General features: G+C 43.8%; 2 protein-coding genes across 13 annotated transcripts in view; one reads left to right on the top strand and one right to left on the bottom strand.

Moving 5' to 3' along the window:
* Positions 1 to 306: 306 nt before the first annotated feature.
* On the bottom strand, positions 307 to 15,923 carry LOC117652813 (heat shock 70 kDa protein-like). Of its 10 annotated transcripts, none has more exons than XM_034397930.1 (12): positions 14,529 to 14,616; positions 14,131 to 14,184; positions 12,762 to 12,977; positions 11,042 to 11,190; positions 9,573 to 9,702; positions 7,535 to 7,797; positions 6,556 to 6,801; positions 5,887 to 6,065; positions 4,798 to 4,972; positions 3,494 to 3,628; positions 2,742 to 2,930; positions 307 to 875 (listed from the first exon to the last, which is right to left on the bottom strand). In XM_034397930.1, the coding sequence occupies exons 1-12, from the start codon at positions 14,575 to 14,577 to the stop codon at positions 705 to 707; spliced, it is 1,956 nt and encodes a 651-aa protein (XP_034253821.1). In that variant the 5' UTR covers positions 14,578 to 14,616; the 3' UTR covers positions 307 to 704. The 10 variants fall into 10 exon arrangements, with proteins under 10 accessions (XP_034253821.1, XP_034253825.1, XP_034253823.1 ...); XM_034397934.1 differs by lacking the exon at positions 14,529 to 14,616 and adding an exon at positions 14,304 to 14,373; XM_034397932.1 differs by lacking the exons at positions 14,131 to 14,184; positions 14,529 to 14,616 and adding an exon at positions 15,773 to 15,923.
* LOC117652815 (heat shock 70 kDa protein II-like) overlaps positions 15,755 to 19,876 on the top strand; it is a 24,066-nt gene continuing 19,944 nt past the window's right edge. Inside the window, exons 1-2 of one of the 3 annotated variants that reach the window (XM_034397941.1) lie at positions 15,755 to 15,893; positions 19,588 to 19,814. In XM_034397941.1, coding sequence (XP_034253832.1) covers positions 19,598 to 19,814 — 217 coding nt within the window. In that variant the 5' untranslated portion in view covers positions 15,755 to 15,893; positions 19,588 to 19,597. Of the gene's footprint in view, positions 15,894 to 16,251; positions 16,367 to 16,499; positions 16,518 to 19,587; positions 19,815 to 19,876 lie in introns of those variants that run through there. The other 2 variants (XM_034397940.1, XM_034397942.1) reach the window with 2 other exon arrangements.

Raw genomic sequence — 19,876 nt, 5'->3', positions numbered from 1 at the left:
CGTTACCCGAATTTGGGCGACGATTTTATGGCTGCCCAAAAGTCACCGCTGGCTCGTCACCCAAATTTGAGCGACGATGCGTGCGATGCGTGCGTGCCCCAGGCGTGCGATGGGGCGATGATGGTGACTCTTTCATGCTCAACCTGAATCATGTCTCGTACGCCTGAATTTGTAGAGTATGCATCTTCGTAGGCAGTATCTTTGAGTTCAGCTAATTAAAGACATGCTAATACGAAAGATTGTGAAGTCCCCATGTTTTACTGTTAAAAAACAACATTTTAAAAAAATGAATAAAAAAAATCCTCATAGAGTAGATTAAGGTTTATTAGCTCATCTCAGGTGAGCAACATTCTTACATCATTATTTACTTGAGACCAACTAATTACAGAGATGTTGGTACAAGAAATTGTGAAACTCAGTTTTCCTTTGTTAAAAACTAATTAAAATAACGCAACAAGAAAAATGGTCACAGGTCAAAACTAAAACAGGATTTTAAAATCCTGAACTGAGTTCTAACGAAACAAAATCACGAAACATAAGGAATAATAGTCAGACATCAAAACCAAAACAGAGGATGTTTAAATCCTGAACTGCGAGTTTAAACCAATTAAAATCATAAAACATAAGAAATAATAGTCAGAGATCTAAACCAAAACAGAGGATGTTGAGATCCTGATCACAGATGTTGCCTGTATTTAAAAGTTCTAAAAGAACTTGCTTCTCTTGGAGGTGTGATAATTTTCAAAATACTCGTTGCGGCGGCAGCGCAGAGCCAGCTTGGCTTCTGTAAGCTTCGCTTCAAATTCTTCCCTGGATCCACTTTGGTTTTGGCTCAACCAATCTTCAATGCTACGAAACTTGGCCACATCCGCTACCTGGAAATAAGATGATAAGTATTCACTGTAGAAATTCTCAACAAAATCAAGTGTGCACGCTTTAATAACATATAGATGTCTGGGCTCAGCATGAGCACATTAACATTATAATTAATGCAGAAACTTTGTTATTTTCGCGTCTTCACACCTATGATAAGCTTCTTAACGAAATTCTATTAATGTGCACAAACATCAATGAATATTTTGAAAATAAAAACCTTATTTGAAAGATGGGAGTGCCTATCATGCTCCAGGTTGAAACCTGCCAGTACGTACACTCCACCTGACTACAATCTACCTGGAGCATGATTGCCAAGACACGCCAGGTGGCACATACCTGCATGTACACTTACACTGTTGCTTGAAAAGATAGATATCTTCAGCACAGTGCCCATGAACGCGCCAGGTCACCTCGGGTGTATTGGCAAGTATGCTCAAGCGTGGCGTGTAATTGGCAAAAATGCCCAGCCTAGTGTGTACATGCAGGCATGCTTCGACATAACGGTGCACCCACACGTTTACAAAGTTGACAGAGGTGCCTCCAGAAAAAATTTGCCGAAGGTACCATTGCATAGTTACGAAGATAGTTTTAACTGTCTACTAGGTGCTCTCTGGATTTGGCATGCCCTGAGCAACTGTACAAGTGTTCCTCGCAAGTAAGCGTTAGTGTGCACCAAGTGGATAGTTACACTCAGAAAACCTTACAAACTATTTTGGGCCCTACAAAGAAAAGTAGTTTGTATAACAAAGTATTTTGAGCATACGTAAGCTTACAAAGAAAATACTTCGTAATTTACGAACTATTTCTTCGTATAACAAAGTATTTTAGTTTGTTATATGTACGCTCAAAATACTTCGTAAGGTTTTAAGAGTGTAGGTGAGCGATTCTCACGTTTCGGGGTAGTTTTGACGTCTCTGATTTGCCGAAAGTGAGAAATATCCAATAAAGTTTTTCTGATTATTGGGGTCCTGAATGATGCTAGAGTTATGGCAATGGTATTTATAGTAAAGACCTTGTACTACCTTCCTAAAAACATGAGCCCCAAGGTATTCCCATACGTTTTGGTGGGTGTTTTGATCACGGAAATTACGTTATCACGGAAGTTACAAAGTGTGAATATTGGCTTAAACGGCTGACTCGGGCTGGCTGTGGTTTAAAAGTCGTTCGAGGGTCAAATGAAACTCTAAGCCCGACATTTAAGCGGAAATTTTTTTCTCATAGTGCTGCTGCAACATTGGGTAAAGGGTGCCACGGAAGTTACAGGTAATTGTTGATACACGCCATTTTTTAATGCTCTAGCCCGCTTTGAGACCGTGTTGAGCATTTTAGATTTCCGCAACCCAAGCAATTATATCCCAGGGTCTCCACTTTGATGGCTTGTGTCATGGAAAGTTAAAAGTTTGGCTTGGGGAGAAGTCCAGAACTGCCTTTTCGAAATTTGTTTAGTGAAATTGAATGTACGGTGGACATTTTTCGTTGCAGCATAAGTTCCTTTGAAAGAAGTCTGGCGCATTGGTCTTCGGTTGAAATTAGCTCGAGACATGCCAGGCTTCGAATCCCCATCGACAGTTGGCAGCATTTTCGAACCACACCGCCACAATGGGGGCGGAAAGCTCGAGTATGTTCTCTAGGGACAGTCACGGAAGTTACATTTAGGGTATTCCTAACGCTAGGGAGACCAATCTAACGCACGTGAACTTTTCGAAATGTGTGCGTTTAGTGGGAAATGACCCTCTGTAACATCAGAAACAAACCCCATGTCGACATCTGCGCTCGTTTCGGCACAAGAGTCAGAAGAAACGAAACTACCCCGAAACGTGAGAATCGCTCAGGTATTTGTTGCTGTGTGTGTGCTGCACACCCACCTCCTCCTTGCTGTTCACCAGGCACTTCTCCAGGTTGAAGCGTGCCTCCAGCCTCTGGGCCTCCGCCTCGTCTGCAGCCTTGGTTCGCGCCGCCAGCGCCGCGTGCTCGTCCACTTCCAGCGCCGAGCGGTCGCGCAGCTCCAGCGAGCAGCCCTCCCACTGCACGCTGCCCTCGACTCTGGCCTTCACCTGCGGGGAGAGCAAACGGCTGCGTCAGAGGGGCAAACCATACACACTGTGCAAGGGATAGAGAGAGAGGGAGAGAGCGAGAGAAAGGGAGGGGGAGAGAGAGGGGGGGAAGTGAGAGGGAGACAGAGAGAGCGACGTCAGCGAGACAAAACACATTTTCACTGGTAAAGGCGAGCAAGCAAACAGCTACATCAAGTGTGCCACTGAAAAGGTGAAGAGGAGGAGAGAAAACTGTTCCGACGGGTCACCTGAGTGTGTCATTACCGGTGTGTCAATGCACTCTAAATGTCTTACAATGAAATTTGACCTATGTTATTCGTATGTTACAGTGAATTCGGCGCAAGCATAATACGAAGCAATATTCCAACGTAATACAAATCTTTTTACCGTTTTCATTGTAAGATACAAAGAAAAACCTTCGTAATAGTACGAAGAAAAACCACCTTCGTATGCTTGCGCCATTTCCTTCGTACTAAAGGAAATTTCTTCGTAAGACATTCAGAGTGTCGTAATATGAGTTACAAAAGAATGGGAAGAAAATTTATTTAAACCGAATTTTTTACCTGTAGCACGCCATCCTGATCCAGGGTTAGAGACATCTGGATACCAAGCCCCTCCGGACCTGGTGGAAGATTTTGAAGAGTATAGGTTCCTAAGAACATGTTCCTGTTGGCCACAGGACGCTCTCCCTGGTAAACCTGAAAACCATATTGATTACAATTGCATTGCGGCGATTCTCTTTCCAGGACATATGTCGGCGTCATTCGATTTGCATCATAGCAACAAAAAATTCACCAATTAACGCCATTGTTCGTGCGATCAGAACCAAATTTGAGTTAACCAAATAGTGATGGTCTAGAAATCGAATCATGGTATCGTTTCACTGTGAGTAGTGAGTCACGAAACCTTCATCGCTTTAATTTTGGCTTATAAGATATCGTTATCCAAATATGATTTACAAAGGAATAGCTCGCCCAAAATATGGCACTGACCAAGAGGCCGTTGGGATGAGACAAAACACTTGGGGACAATATGATCAAATGTGACTGGGGGAGAGGGGGCGTGATTGGCATTGTCACGTGACAGACATTACATTGAAAAGCGATGGTACGAATGCCAAAAGAAGTGTCCTCAGCAAAATAGGACTGATTTCAGCAATCCCAAGCAGCTTCAGCTCAAATACGTCAGCAGCATTTCGGTGAGATTCTTCCAAGCGAGTCACCTTTCCATCGGATTAATCAAAATGTACTCAAATTAATCTGAAACCCCAATTGAAGCACTAAAATGCGACCAGAAATTCACGTTTCTTAGCCGTTGCAAAGAGAGAGAATGTGATGTCAAATGGAGGGGAGGGGTCAGTTCAAAACGTGACGATTTGTGACTAAGGAGGAAGGTCCGAAAATGAGCCTACACTCTGAAAACCTTACAAACTGTTATAGGCCAAAGAAAGAAAAGTAGCTTGTTATAATAACAAAGTATTTTGGGCATACATAAGATTACAAAGAAAACACTTCTTAGTGAACGAACTATTTCTTTGTATAACTAACGTAGTAGTTGTTCATTTGCTTGAACTACTTAGTAAGGCTTCAAGCGTGTAAGAGGTGAAACGTCCCGCACGCACAATTGTTTTAGTACCAATTTTGTACGAGACATCACAATTTATTGGTCTCACGAACTATTCGTAGATATTAGTACGCAATTTAGCGCAGAAATAAGGGAATTTGTGCAGTTTTTTCGCACAAAGATTGGACGAAAAGTTCGTGTGCACAAAAAATGTGATGTCTCGTACAAAATTGCTAAGAACATAGAACGTGCAGGACCTGCAGGACTGGTTCATACAGTGGTGCGCCACGCCCGTCCGTCTCACCTGGATGCTGACGTTCCTCTGGTTTTTGAAGGCGGTGCTCACGCGCTTGCTCTTTTCGGCGGGTATGGTGGTGTTCCGCGGGATAATGGAGCAGAAGGAGCCACCATTCACGTCAATGCCAAGACTAAGAGGCGTCACGTCCTGGACCACTACGGCCGTCAGGTCGGTCTCCCTCCTGCACCGTGAAAAGGGCCGTCAAAGTAGTTCAAATCACTTTAAAGAAATGGATTCATCTCGCCAAGATATACCAAAAACATCAACGCGTTACATAGCCTATGATAAAAGGTAATAAAAATTAAAAGGATCTCCTTTTTTTTAATGACATAAATAACTTGGTTACGTAGTATACCCTAGCAAGGTGGTACCTTGTAATAGTATACTATTAGAGTACCATGACATTATCATTTCCTGCTCAGATGGGCCTATGAGAAAGGATGGGGCAGGATGGCTGCAAAATACAGTGAACTTGCCGTGTAAACGCATACTTGCACCGCATGGCTGTCAAGCAGACGATAACTGCGGTCAACATCTTGGTTGACGCTAATGAAATTCAACTGTGTACACTCTACACTCTTTAGTTCGCAAAGCATCCAATCCTGTGAGATGTGCCAACATTTTTTGTTTGCCTTGACGAGGCGAACCCATTTCTCTTAAGAGATATCAAATGTGCCAATTTATACTCGAACCCCTTTATAACCCTTGATTAGGGGAAACAAATCTAGCCACACCAAAACTCACGAAAACTCATAGACGATCTAGAATTCTGGACCTTCAAAATTCACAAAGTTCAGTCGAAATACAATAAAATTCTACGAATAACAGTGAGTGAAGTTTATATAGAAATATATCGGAACTGGGCTGCAATTCATTGACATTCATCAAAAAGTCAAGTGATATTTAAAAATTTGCATGCCAGGGGAATATATCTTTATTTCATCGTATAACGCGTTTCTTTCAAAAAGTATGTCTGACTTCGTATTACGCACGATTCAGCTTGCTGTAGGAAGAATTTTGACATTTAATGAATGTTTTGTTCTCTACGTATGTTACGCATGTTGTGTCATCATGAGATTCTGAGGGTGTATTTACCTCCTGGCGCCGGACAGCTCGGCAGCCAACAGCGCGGCGCCGTGCGCCACCGCCTCGTCCGGGTTGACCGTCCTGCGGATCGGCTTGCCCGGGAACAAGTCCGCCAGCAACCTGGTCACCACCGGCATCCGGGTGGAGCCGCCCACCAGGATGACCTCGTCAACGTCGCCCGCGGTCAGCTGGAATAACACGGGAAGAGGCAATGCAAATCGGTGAGGCCACTCAAAAAAAAGCCCTTGAAACTACACATTGTCTCGGTACGTCTAGTGTGCTAACAAGTGTCGCTAACACCCATCGGAGTGTCCTAAAAAGTACACATTTATTAGAGTGTACTAAAAACAAGTACACTAAATGTCATAAGACTTTTTTGTCCTAGATTTAAGTCATTTTAAGCACATCCGACGCTGATACAATATTGTTACAATTTAACAATTTTGTTACAGTTTTGTTACAAAAAAAAGTCCTATGACAATTAGTGTGTACACACCTGATGGAAATGTACTAACACATCTAATGCTTCCTAACTACGAACAATTTAACTCATTCAAAAAAATGCAACATCAAAGTTAAAAAAGTTCACTTTCTAGAAATCATAGCGTCAAATCCGCCGAATAACAACGTTTCTGTTTTAACTGAAGATGGCGTGCATGCATGCAGCGTTTCACTTACCTCTGCGCTGGTCAGCGCCGCTCTCACGCAGTCGAGGGTCTTCTGGAGGAGGTCCTGGCACAGGTTTTCAAACTTAGCCCTCGACAGTTTGAGTATTTGGTCGCGATCCGGCAGAAGGGGTTCCAGGTCAACTTCAGCCTTGGTCAGCGCAGTCAGGTCCCTCTTGGCACGCTCACACAACGACAACAGACGACGGACCTTCGCAGGCTCGTTCGCCACATCGACGCCCAGAGAGGAGCGTATCTCCTGGCACGCAACAAAAAAAAAATAATTTAAAAAAAAAACGACAAATGTTAAAAAAATTACCGGAGAACTGATTGGGAAACACATAAATCCGTTCTACGGAAAATTTCGAAACCTCCTACACACTTAACTTGGGACTTGTCAAGTCCCATGAATGATGCAATTTCAAGCACAACCGAAAGATGATGCAATTTTGTGTCCGACAGGTGCGACAAATAGTCTAATGAAAGTACAATTTGTAGCAGTCGTCGGACAAAATGTGTCGCCAGGCAGGAACAAAATTGTATTAGTATCGAGAGAGCTTAAATTAACATCGTGGGACAAAAAATGTCTTATGACATTTAGTGTGCAGCACCAGAGGTTTATACTTGAAATGTAAAGGGAAGGCAATCAAGAATAGACGCCTTCGCAGAGAAGTAGACAGCAGGGCCTAGGACTATAGAGCTCCATAGTCCTAAGCAGGACTGTCCATCAAAAATCGTTTTATTTTATTCTTAACGACGTTTTAGGTTTGAAGTATTTAGTAGTTGCCCGGCTGGTACTAAAATTGGTTCGGGACCCGCTTGGGAACTAAGTTCGGAAAATGCTCCGGGACGAGTAAGACGAGTTGCTCGGTAAAATCAGTTCCTGGTTAACCCAGAAAGCGTATGGTAAAAACTTACGCGATTCCTGGGAATGCCAGGAACTGTTTTTACCGTGCGGTCGGGACGAGTTGTCCTGCTCCCGAACAACCTACCTGGGCAACCCACTTCATGAGGCACACGTCGAAGTCATGCCCGCCCAGGTGGTCGTCACCGTCCACGACGCGGACGGTCACCTCGGTGCCCTCGATGGCGGCGATGGTCACGTCGAAGGTGCCGCCGCCCAGGTCGTAGACGAGCACCGTGCGGCTGCCCTGGCCAGGGTCTTGGCGCAGGTCTGCCCTCTCGTGGCCGTACGCGAGCGCGGCGGCCGACGGCTCGGGCAGCAGGCGCAGCACCTCCAAGCCGGCCAGCCTACCTGCGGGGCAAGGGGACATCGCTGTGAGTTTCGGTGTACAAATCAAATCGGTTTAGGTTGAATTTCGATGAATTCTGGGCAAAAACTACTGAGTATTAAGTTTTGGGAATTTTGAATTTTGAGTAAACTTTTGAGTACAAATTAGGCACGAGTTTTTTTGCCTTGCTGCAGGGCGGGGGGCGGGGTAGGCACACCATAAAAAACAATGAAAGCAGAGGTGGGTAACGCTCTGCATGGTCATGACGCGGATGATCTTCCTGATACTTTTCAGAAAGGTACTCTCAACTCCACTGCAATGCCCATGGCAATGCCAGTGGTAAGTTTGCTTGCCACAAATTTGGCATGCCGTTTTGAATGCCAAAATTTGGCAAGCTTTGGTCGGAAATCTTCATAAGCTTGCCAAATTTTGGCAAGCTGGATTGTATTTCCGGGCCAAGCTTGCCAATGTTTGGCATTCAAAACGGCTTGCCAAATTTGTGGCAAGCAAACTTACCACCAGCTTTGCAGTGTCAATTGAGACCTGAAAAGGAATTGTGTTAAACTTTAAGTGCGGCATCAAGTTGCAAGGCCATTTACACACACTAAATTACTAAATTTGCATGCGTAGCTGCGCACAAATTCGTGCATGTTAAAACGCATGCACAGTTTCGTTTTCGTTCAAATCTCATGCACAAAAAACTACATGGTAATTTAGTGCGTAGTTAATACTCAGGCAATCAAAGTTTTTTGCCTACTTTTTAAATTTTTTTTGAGTTTGTAAAATAGAGTAGGGCTGATATCAAGATTCCGTCACTAAAATTTGTCCTCAAGTCATCAAAGAATAGAATATACATGCAAGAAGACTCATGTACGTGTCAACCAGGAACGCAGGAAGTCTTTCATCGACAAAATTTTTTGTAGACTGAGTAAAGGTGTGAAGTTGAGCGTATTGGCCAACGACAACTGATCTTATTGTTGTTTCTTTCCAAATGATACAGAAACTACCCATGTCTTAAGGTTCTGTAAAGTGAAAAAATTGAAAACTTTTCCAAAAAATTGTGGCATCATGTTTGTTTTAGGCTTTCAGGCTGCTTACTATAAGATGAACTTAAACCCAAAGTTGAGGAAACTCAACTTCCATTATTTTCTGAGTATTCAGCTTACGTAACAAATTTAGTCGTTTACTTGAAAATTCTCCTTGCGATGAACCAAAAGTTTGTCGAAGACTTGATATTTGTTTTACAAGTTCTTTATTGATTTGCCTACTTCGTAGCAAAGACGGATTTCCAAAATTCCAACCATGAAACAGGAATTTTATCAAAAATCAAAAAAACACCAAAAATTACTAAATTTTACCAAATTTAAGTAAAAATTCAAAACGCATTTTCCAAACCAGTAATTACAGGCTATCTATGCATATATTCTCAAATCCAAGCTTTGCTAGTCTGTTTGCATGTCCATTGAGCCTTAAAATAAAGTAGGCTGTAAATTTGGTTCCGCAAGGAGAATTTTTAGTAAACGACTAAATAACACTAAAAACCTCATGTACTTGGAACAAAGGGAGTGGGAGCCAGTCTGTGCTGTAAAATTTTTTATAGTAAGCACTGAATCAGCAATAGCCAAAGCACTGCCACCTATACTTTGGGTAGTTTTTTCACTTACAGTAACCTTAAAGGAGTTCAACCTGTTGAATCTGAATCCTTCCAAGCACATTTTTCTCCATGATCTTTAAAAATACTGTTTTTGGCAATTTTTGGACATTTTTTCACCAGGGTTCCCACTGAAGTATTGCTTACCCGCTTCCCGAGTCGCGTCCCGTTGCCTCGCAGAGAAGTAAGCGGGCACCGTAATGACTGCCTTCAGCACCGGCCGTCCCAGGAAAGACTCCGCCGAACTCTTCAGCTTCTTGAGAACCATGCTGGAAACCTACAACAAAACAAACCGTTATTGAGGATAATTTCCCTCCTTCCCTCAAACAGTGCTTACGGTGGGAGTGGGGGGATTACAGCTATTCATACGGAAAATGTTTTTTTTTTTTAAGTTTCCAGCTGTCTCTGATACTTGGGTTCGTTTCCTTCTTCCAGAAACACCAAATGTCCTATGATAAAAGGCTGTGCGAACATATGAGGGTGACGAATTTGACCATGCCATGATAAAGATGAAATTCGTCAAAATATCTACAAGGTACTGTGAATTCTCGAAGGTATATTATGAAGTCAGCTGCACCACCATAATATAAACAATTTTCAAATTCCAACCTCTAGGTTGCGGCCCGAGATACTCAACAACAATGTTTGAAATGCACAGGACGAGTTCAATGCCGATTAACATCGCCACGTTTTAAGTCCTATTGATGCCACAATGTAAAATGTGAGAAAGATTTTGACAATTACTTTCCCAGTTCACACTGAAAAGAAACGCTATCTTCATAGGTTGTTCATTTAAGAATTAATTTAATTTTACTGTTGTGACTTGTTGTCATCTTTTAAATGAAAAACGCGTCACAAAAATATGCTTTAACATGCGGGATGATACGCGGCCGAGGGGTTACCCACTCGGTACTTGGGCGTACACACGATTCCGGATTCCCGCGATTCCTGAACAAATCTTGCATAAAAGGAGAGGTTTTTGAAGATTTTTCATAGCTTTTGAGTGTTTTGTGTCTATTACATATCCCTCTCCATTGAAACTTCGAAGATTTTCGATAAAATTTTGAGCAAATTACGAACGATTCCCGGACTGAGTGTACACACGATTCCCGGAGTGGGTAACCCCTCGTACGCGGCACAGACACATTTCATGCGGTGTAGACTAATACATTCGTTAGGGCAGGGCGTTATAAGGTAAAACCTTCGGAAGGTCAGCAAAATATTGCTTAGAAGTAAGCCCCTTCACTGCAAGAAAAAGTGTAAATAGTACAACAAATGTATAACAAAAGCTGAACAATAAAAGTACAACAGGGATTGTAGGAAGTACAACCAGAATTGCACAAGCCACATTAAGGTCTGGACTGCCGGTGCCATTGCACTTAGTACAACAATTGTTGTACTTTGAAAGTTCAATAAATTTCAAATAATAAAAATTGCCAGAAATTTGTGTTTTTTTTGGTTGTGGTTTCTTCTTCATGTTCCAAGGGTAAACGGATTCACGCCTGTCCAGGGGCCAGGGGCGTAAATCGTGTCCGCCACCGGCATAGTTTTGAGGCCCTGGTTTCACTAGTGCGTGGTTTGTGATTAATTACTCAAAAGAGAAATGATGGACTTACTTGTTCTGGAGTCAAGGACAACTCCTTCCCCCTGTGCTGCACCAGCACTTGGGGCTGACCCTCGTTGTTCACAACTCTGCACGTCAGATTCTGAACGTCGGCTTGAACGCACGGATCGGAGAACGAACGGCCGATGAGCCGCTTCATTTCTAATGCAAAATGCAAAAAAAAAATGCAAAATTCAGTACACACACACGCTTAAAACGGTTCCTGGTTTTCCCAGGAACTCCCTGGAAATGACCAATGTCTCTACCATTGGCTTCCTGGGGAAACCAGGTACCGTTTTCACCGTGCAGAAAACTTGTGTTCATCGAGTGTTAACACTGTGAAAAATGTGATTGTCACTCGATGACAATTTCCAGGCTTATTTTCCTTAAAGGGTGTCACTGAAACATTGGACGACCAGGGTGTCACGCCCGTGCAATAAGTATAGGACCCTTGATGGCTATGTCTTTACTTTGTAATGACGTGCAAGTGATGAACATGTTAGTCACGGTTCTGGTTCTGTCATTAAGTGACAGCAAATTTTCGCGATGGCGACGCAGCGTCGCGTTTCTGCCGCAGGCTGTGCAACCTTCACTTCAGCGGCCACATCTAATCGGCTGCGCCTCCGACTCAGCACCCGCTTATAGCAGCCCCGCAACGCGACACCGAGACCACGTTGAAGAAGCAAAAGAAATGCGACTAGAGGAAAGGGGAGCAGCAAAAAAAAAAAGCTTATTCACTCTACCAAAAATGTCCTGTAAATGCCGTTAATTTATTACCAGTTTTCACTGTAGGTCAATTCACAGCGTTTACTGTGATCTGCTCACGGGATTCACTGTGATCTTGTTCGCGGTGTTCACTGAGATCTGGTCCCCAGTAAACACTGTGAGTTTGACGCCGCTAAGCACAGAAGTACTGCAAATCAGGCTCCAATTCACGGCGTTTACTGTGGCCAGATCACAGTGAACACTGTAACCGAGATCACAGTGAACGCCGTGAACTAGTTCACAGCAAACGCCGTGAATTGCATAACAGCAAACATTGGTAATAAATTAACGGCGTTGACAGGACATTTTTTGTAGAGTGTTGTTGAAATTTCCGCACTTTTGAAAGGGAAATGAACGGATGAATTGGCACGGAAGAGCGAAAAAAGTTTGAGTGGTGAATATGACTCTTTTAATCTCAGTGTGCTCAAGGAGAGGCGATGCCAGGAAACTTGAATCCTGCTGCGGCACCGCGCTGAGTTGTCAGAACGGGTCGGGTCGAAAATGCGATCTCAATCTTAATAACATGTCATGCCGCACTGTAAAAATATCGGTCGTCACTTAAAAACATTTTCAAGGCCAATTTTCCTTACAAGAATGTCATCAAACTTGCTGATGACAAAGCCATGTCACGTCTATGCAAGAAGTTTAGGAGCACTGATGTAAATGTCATTAATTGGTGGTACAACTGTCATCACTTAAAAATATTATCCACGGTTTCTTTTTTCATCAAGTGACAACAAATAAGAGTCGTTTAACGAGGGGACAACCACTCTAGAAATCTTGTGTCCCCGTGAGAGCTAGAAATCTCAGGAAATGTGAAATCTTGCCCAAAAAAGGCTAAAAACAAGCAAATTTCGGGAGTAATATCGGCTTAAATCTTGCGAAATCCGACGAAATCTTTAGCCTTCGGAAATCTTGTGTCCCCAAACATTCAATATGGTTGCCCCCCTGCTCGTCGTTAAACCTACCAGAGATTGTATTGGTGGCGTTCCTCGCTGCCTGGGACAGCGCAGCATCCCCGACCAGCGCCTGCGCCTCGCCATCCACGAAGGCCACGCAGGAGGGCGTCGTCCTCTTCCCGAACTCGTTGGCTATCACCTCCACCTTGCCGTGCAGGAGCACGGCAACGCACGAGTTGGTGGTGCCCAGGTCGATCCCAATGCAACTCATGGCCGGAACTCGGGCTGATAACAAACGGTCACAACGCTGTTGAAGTAAAGCGCAAATGAGGCTGCGGCCAACACTGAGATGTTAAGGGTCAATTTTCTTTGATTTGGGTGATACATAATTTCATCGCGGGAAAAGAGTAGCGCTCTAATGTGTGACCGAAAAAAAGTCGGACATCAGCGAGACTGGTCCTTGTTTCTTGAAGAAACGTCACTTTGAATTGGTGATACGAAAAGTATTTCCTTTTATCAGTCTTACATCACTACAAATTCAAAGGTCAGACTTCTCACTACTCTAGAGGCAAGACATAAAAGTCTCGCCAAGTTTCGGTCAGATCTAACAGTCTCGCCAAAATTTGGTCAGACAAGTCTCGCCACAAAACGGTCAGACACAAAAGTCTCACCACAAAATGGCGAGACTTTTGGGTCACAAAACTTTTGGGACACGAAAGTCCCGCCGTTTTCTGGTGAGACTTTTGTGACTGACCGTTTTGTGGCGAGACTTTTATGTCTGACCAAATTTTGACGAGACTTTCAGATCTGACCAAACTTGGCGAGACTTTAATGTCTCGCCATATTCTGACGCGAAGTCTTTCCATCCAAATTGCAGTGATTGAAGTATCGCTCTTTTACCGACATATATTTAAGGAGGAGTACGCCTCACGTTCCGATTTTCAGTGAAAAAGCGCACAGCAGTGCACATACGCTTATCGTACCAATTTGAACGCGATTTTGGGCGAGCTAGAGTAATTCAGCGTACAACTTTGACCGCAAAAAAGTTCGCATGTTCAGATTGTGTGAGGCCACGTCCAAAATTGTGCAAAAACATTTGATGTGGAGCAAAATAAGGCAGAGAAAACTGCGATACAGCAGTAGATAGGGAGAAAGGTAAACGAATTTTACATAAATTTGAACCCATGTAGTGCTTTGACACCTATTTCCTCAACGTTGCTTCGTCAGATAAGAAAAAGGGATTTCCAACAGATCTATACCGGATATCACAAAACCCAAACTCTTCCTATTTGAATAAAAGATCCTTAGATTAGAAATAACGGTGTAAGATGATCAGCTGAGAACAAACATAGGGCGACTTTGCAAGGCTGAACGCAGAGTATTTCTCATTTCTTACCACCGAAACTAGTCGAGTAAGACATTTTGAACTTTAACACACCTGATTTCAATGAGTCAGAAATCCCTGACACAACGACGATTCTAAAAATTACTCCTGCAACAGCGCGGCCAAACAGAGCAAGTTATGGTCATGAAGGGGAGGTTCTGGTGAAAATCTTGCCATTTTCCAAATGGATCCCACTGTCATAATTTGTTCGGAATATAAAATCTTACTATGAGGACATGCGCGTCACATGGATCATGTCGCTTGCCTCCAACGCGTTCAATCAAAAACCTAAGACACGCCAGACGCATAGAATGTATCGAATCTCTGGACCGGAAGCCATTTCTTAAGTTTGCTATCTCCTTCCGGACCAGAGGCCCACTGAATCAATTACTCTACTGGCTGGGCGTTTTAACGAATCCCTGAACCGGAAGTCAAAGAACGAAAGTAAAAACCAAAACGGCGCAGACGCTGACTCAGAGTGGAGGGGGGATGTTGGCGCATGCGAAGAAGTGGTTTTAGTTATTTACTTTCGTTCTTTGACTTCCGGTCAAGGGATTCGTTAAAAATACCCTTAAAATGGCTTCGTTGACATGCATTTATTCGACTTCCGTCCAGGGATTCGTATAGATGTTCTTCTCTAAATAGACCATCCTGGTCGTGACGAAGTTAAGAACAAGAAAAATCACAAAAGACCCGTTTAGGGCATTTAGAGTGCATGTATTCACTGAAATTATGATGAATTCACAATACAAATATTCTCACTGACTTCTACCAATCAAAGGGTTGTCTTTTGATATTCTTCTTGCTCTTTCACCCGGCCACGGCTGGAATGGTTTATCGGGTACTTCGGAGAAGAGCTGGAACGGAAGTGGAGACGAAATAAAGAACAAACGCCGGACTTAATTAAGAATAGTGCTAGGGTACTTCGGAGAAGAGCTGGACCGTAAGTTCAGAAGAAATCAAGCAGTACAAAGTATGCGAATTGTGTAAGAATGAGCGTCTGCGTCGCCGTTCTGCCACTTCCGCAGAGTTTAATTCTCATACAAGTCCAGCGTTTGTTCTTCTTGATTTCTCCTGAACTTCCGGTCCAGCTCCTTCTCCGAAGTACCCTACCGAACTCTGCGGAAGCGGCAGACCGGCGACGCAGACGCTCATTCTCACCAATTTCGCATGCTTAGTTCTTCTTAATTTTTTCTCAACTCACGTTCCAGCTCTTCTTCAAAGAACTCTAATGGGCCAAAAGTTGATTGAATACGCTCCCGATTGGGCACCTCTTTCAGGTTCTTCACTTCCGGTCAGCGGAATACCCTATTTGATTCTAGTCACGTCACGAGTCATTTTCCTACCTTATTCAGCGAGGCTAGAGAGAGGATTAGCTGTTCCCAGACGAGCAGTGGTTGCAGAGCGGAGCAGGACGCGGCTCGTCTGCAGGCGCTAGCAGCGTGGCGTGCTGACGACGACTGGGCACCGGAATGTCAAGCGGTCCGGGCGGGTGAGGAGAGGGGAGGGGGCTCGACGCGGCACTGCGTACTGCAGAGCGAGACCGGGGCGCAGTCAGTCACAGCAGGCAGGTTGCTGACTCCCAACTTTCAGTTTGCAGACCGGCAGGCAGTAGTGACCTCGCCACTCCGTATTACACCGGCGCGCCAACGAGAGTCAAGACTTGACCCCGCAATAGTCCGACGCCGCTACTCACTTCTCGACGTCTCCAGGCAGCCCTGCTCCAGCCACAAGCTCTGTACGCCAGTTTGGTGGTGGTGGACCCTAGCCGGCCGTGCTCGAGCGACTCCCTGTGGCTCGCGTTCTACATCAGTGTGGTGAGCAAAGCAGCGAGATATTTCTCTTTTAAGGGGTCGTCCCTTAATTACGAAGTGTACGCAGGAGAGGGGGGAAGCAAGATATGGTACTTACGTAGATCCCTGAACCGGAAGCACACAGACGCCATGTTGGCGGAAGTAGATCCAAACTTGACATGAGAAAGAGACGTTAGTCAAACGTATCGGCCACACTTGAACATAAACAGTCGTTTGATACTTGGTAGCAGTGCATATGTGTTTCGCGAGCAATATTTGTACAGCTCGGCTATAGTTTTAGAACCGAAGAGAGGTTAGTTTCCGGCCAATTTGGCGTCTGCTGGTCTGCTTGCTTCCGGTTCAGGATCTACGAAAGTACCCTATTGTTGTACGGTTTAAGCTTGCGTAACGTTACGCTACACGTTGGAAGTAAGAGGAAGAGACTGGGAAAAGTCACGTGATGATAAGATGATTTGAATGACATGTCGCTGTAGGGGGTGAGTGTGTGGCTCTTGCGTATCGCCGCTTTTCAGGGCAAAGAGGGGGGGGGCGTACAGGAAGTGTTTTTAACTGCGTAACATTGTCTGGATAGCCCGTAAGGCCTATGTACCAAACAGATTGTGGTCGTCAACGTTTCTCAGAACACTGGTAAAACAAAGGCATAAAAATTACGCCCTTTAGGGCATAAATACTCTTTTACGCCCTTCCCAGGGGCTTAAAGCGTCTTATGCCCTTGGGAAGGGCGATAATGGTAAAGTAATTTCAAGCAAAACTTTAATGCACTGTTAAAAAATGGTTGTATAGAAACAATCAGATGAGTGAAAATTTAGTCGTTCCAAAACAAAGAATTTTATCATGAACCAAAGCAAAAGAAATGTCGTTGAATCTTGTAAGCGACAATTTGTCGTTGGAGAACAAAATTCTGTTATCACACTTAACAATACTTTTGGTATGGAAACAACGTCTTTTACAATTATCTGCTCAATTAAAGCATATTATGAAAAATCATCTATTGGTCTTCTTAAGTCATAGCAACATCAATATTATTAAAAAAAATATTAGGCAAAATAAATTTAGCGACAAAAGTACTCCATGAATACTAGTCCCAGACATTACAAAATCTTTATCGACCTACAAGACTTGTTGTTGACCAACAACATTTGTTGCTGGTCAACGACTTGTATTTGAAAGTAGACTGCTAATGTGTTATTACAAGTTAGTCTTTGTGAAATTATCCCTTAGTCCCAGTACGAGTTTGGTTTAACAAGCTATTCGTTCCACAACAAATCTTGTCGCTAAAAAAATTAGCGATAAATGTGTCGCTAAGTTACGACAAAATTTTTGTCAGTGTGCCCTACCCAAAGGCATTAACGATTTATGCCCTTTAAGGGCGTAAATCAATTACGACTTAAAGGGCATAATTTTAATGTCGTTGTTTCAACAGTGTAGCTCCGGCCTGGAAAAAGAACCAAACCGGAAGTTCAAGAAGGCAAATTTTGTTAGAATTTTACTCTTTTGTCCTCATTCCCAAGTACATTTCCCACAGCATGTGTCTGTTTTTACTTCAACTTTTCTTCTGTGAAGGCGAAATCTGGGTCTAGGTTTGCCAGGAGGTTGCGCCTTTTTCCTGGAGGGCTCTAGATACTTCACTCAAAGCCTGTAGTGAAGAACAAGAAGAACATAAGCTGGAAACAGCTGCCAAGTAACGCTTATTTATTGTTGATAAGTGTTTATTCTTAATCCGAAAATTCAGGAAAGCTCAATCTTATGATTGAATAAGATTGAAACCTGTCAAAACCATCGAAAAAGGCCCATTTCTTGTACCGTCTCCTGTGTAAGTTCTTCTTCTTGTCCTTCACTTTGGGCCCTGCGAGATGTGTCTTTTAACAAGGCTCATACATGTTAAAAGCACTTAGTAAAAAAAAATTTTTTGATGTAGACGGATCAAGATTTTTTAATTTCTGTGTTAAAACCCTTTTAGATAGTTGAGTAAGCTTCATGTTGGCTTAAGGTAAAGTGACTTCGGACATTTTTTGGAAATCAAGTCGAAACATTTAAAATTTTGGTTCTCGTAAGATTTTGTCTGCATACTTGCTCAGGTCTATGGGGGGGAAATCAGGGAGACTCATCCCCAGTAGTGTCATAGAATTGACTAGAATGGGCTTTTTATCTGCAATAGTTTTCAAGAAAAAGCATAAAAGCAATTTTTTGTTCAAAACTTTGTTAAAAAAATTGTTAAAAAAGTTGTTTTTATTCTTTTCTTGGAAAGTATTGCAGATATAAAGCCCATTCTAGTCAATTCTATGACACTACTAGGGATGAGTCTCCCTGATTTTCCCCCCATAGACATGAGCTATTATGCAAACAAAATCTTACGAGAACCAAAATTTTAAATGTTTTGACTTAATTTCCATAAAATGTCCAAAGTCACTTTGGCTTAAGCCAAAATGAAGCTTACTCAATTATCTAAAAGGGTTTTAACACAACAATTGTAAGATCTTTATCCGTCTACAACAATTTTTTTTTTACAAAGTACTTTTAGCTTGTATGAGCCCCCTTAAACGGTGGCACTTCAGATTAGTTCAAATTTACTTTGCTTAACTGCAACAGATTTCTCTCGTCAAGTCTAACAAGGTAGGTGTACGCCAGACCGTGTCTTGTCGTAACAGGCTTCGCGATGCTGCGCCAGTTTCGACAATCCACGCCTGGCGTTTGCACCTACCTTGGCCTGCGGCGCTAGCCTGCCTTCGGCAGGCCATGGCTTGCCCATCGTCGGTAACTTCTAAATTCCGCCCCCCAGACCCCCCTTCATTCCAGATCGAGTTGCTTCATCTACAGATAAAACGATCTTGACCGTCGTTACTTTTCAACTTGACGGGGCTGGGGGGCACCGCCTCCCAGACCCCCCTTTCTTCAAGGCAGAAGGCATTTGCCTGCAGAGAACACTATTTTTCGCCGTTTTTAGGTGTTTTTCGGCTATAAAAACTGAACTAATTGAGCTAGGATAGTGAAATCTCGCGTGTGCCGAGCCAAGGACATACCAAAAAAGTGTGCAAAATCTCAGCAAGATCGGCCGAGCCGTTCAGGAGGAGCAGTGCTGACAGACAGACAAACACACAGACAGACAGACAGACAAAACTTTTCAAACCCACCTGAGTAACGGGCTTCGCTATCGCTCAGCCAATAACTCGATCTTGATCCTTGTAACTTTTTTACTTGTCCGGGCTGGGGGGCTCCGCCCCCCAGACCCCCCTTTCTTCAAGACAGAAGCAATCTGCCAACACAAAACTCGATTTTTCGCCGTTTTTTCAGTGTTTTTCGGCTATAAAAACCGAACCAGTTGGGCTAGGTTGGTGAAATTTCGCGTGTGCCGAGCCAAGGACATATTCAAAAAGTGTGCCAAATCTCACCGAGATCGACCGAGCCGTTCAGGAGGAGTAGTGCGGACAGACACACATAGACACACACAGACAGACAGGAAAAATTTTTCAACCCCACTGGAGTAACAGGCTTCGCTATCGCTCAGCCAATAACAAATGTTCTTCCACGTCATCGGCTTGAATGCCGTTAAAGGAAGTTGTATTTCTTAATTTCCCGATAGATCCAAAGCGTATCGATTGTTGGATCTTTTCAAGCTTAAATACTTCCTTACTTTGCAGTCTTCCTGCGCTGCTCTTCCGGCTTCACCGTTTTTACGCGAGTGCGCCGTCTTTTTCAGAGGGACTGCGATGGCGCATCCACGGGTGGCGGCGCTGGGGATCGACCTGGGGACGACGTACTCGTGCGTCGCGGTCGTTCTGAATGGGAAGGTCGAAGTGGTGGCCAACGACTTCGGCGCCAGAACCACGCCCAGCGTCGTCGGCTTCATCGACGGGGAGGAGGCGGAGCTGGTGGGTGACGCAGCGGCCAGCCAGGCCCACCGGAACCCCGAGAACGTCGTGTGGGGTAAGTATACTAAAGCCAGGCGCGGATCAAAAAAAAAGGGGGGGGGCTTTCAGGAGGCGTGG

Source organism: Thrips palmi, unplaced genomic scaffold (genome assembly GCF_012932325.1).
Source record: "Thrips palmi isolate BJ-2018 unplaced genomic scaffold, TpBJ-2018v1 HiC_scaffold_7, whole genome shotgun sequence".
Classification (NCBI taxonomy): domain Eukaryota; kingdom Metazoa; phylum Arthropoda; class Insecta; order Thysanoptera; family Thripidae; genus Thrips; species Thrips palmi.
The sequence above is the reverse complement of the archived record's forward strand: the minus strand, read 5'-3'. Positions and strand labels throughout refer to the sequence as shown.

What these genes read in the sequence shown, in the direction of transcription:
- LOC117652813 (XM_034397930.1), bottom strand. Translation starts at nt 14,577, where the DNA reads ATGCGCCAACATCCCCCCTCCACTCTGAGTCAGCGTCTGCGCCGTTTT. An exon ending in TTCTGACTCATTGAAATCAG is followed by an intron (nt 12,978 to 14,130) that starts GTGTGTTAAAGT and finishes GTTTGTTATCAG; the next exon opens with CCCGAGTTCCGGCCATGAGT. An exon ending in TGTCCTTGACTCCAGAACAA is followed by an intron (nt 9,703 to 11,041) that starts GTAAGTCCATCA and finishes GTTTTGTTGTAG; the next exon opens with GTTTCCAGCATGGTTCTCAA.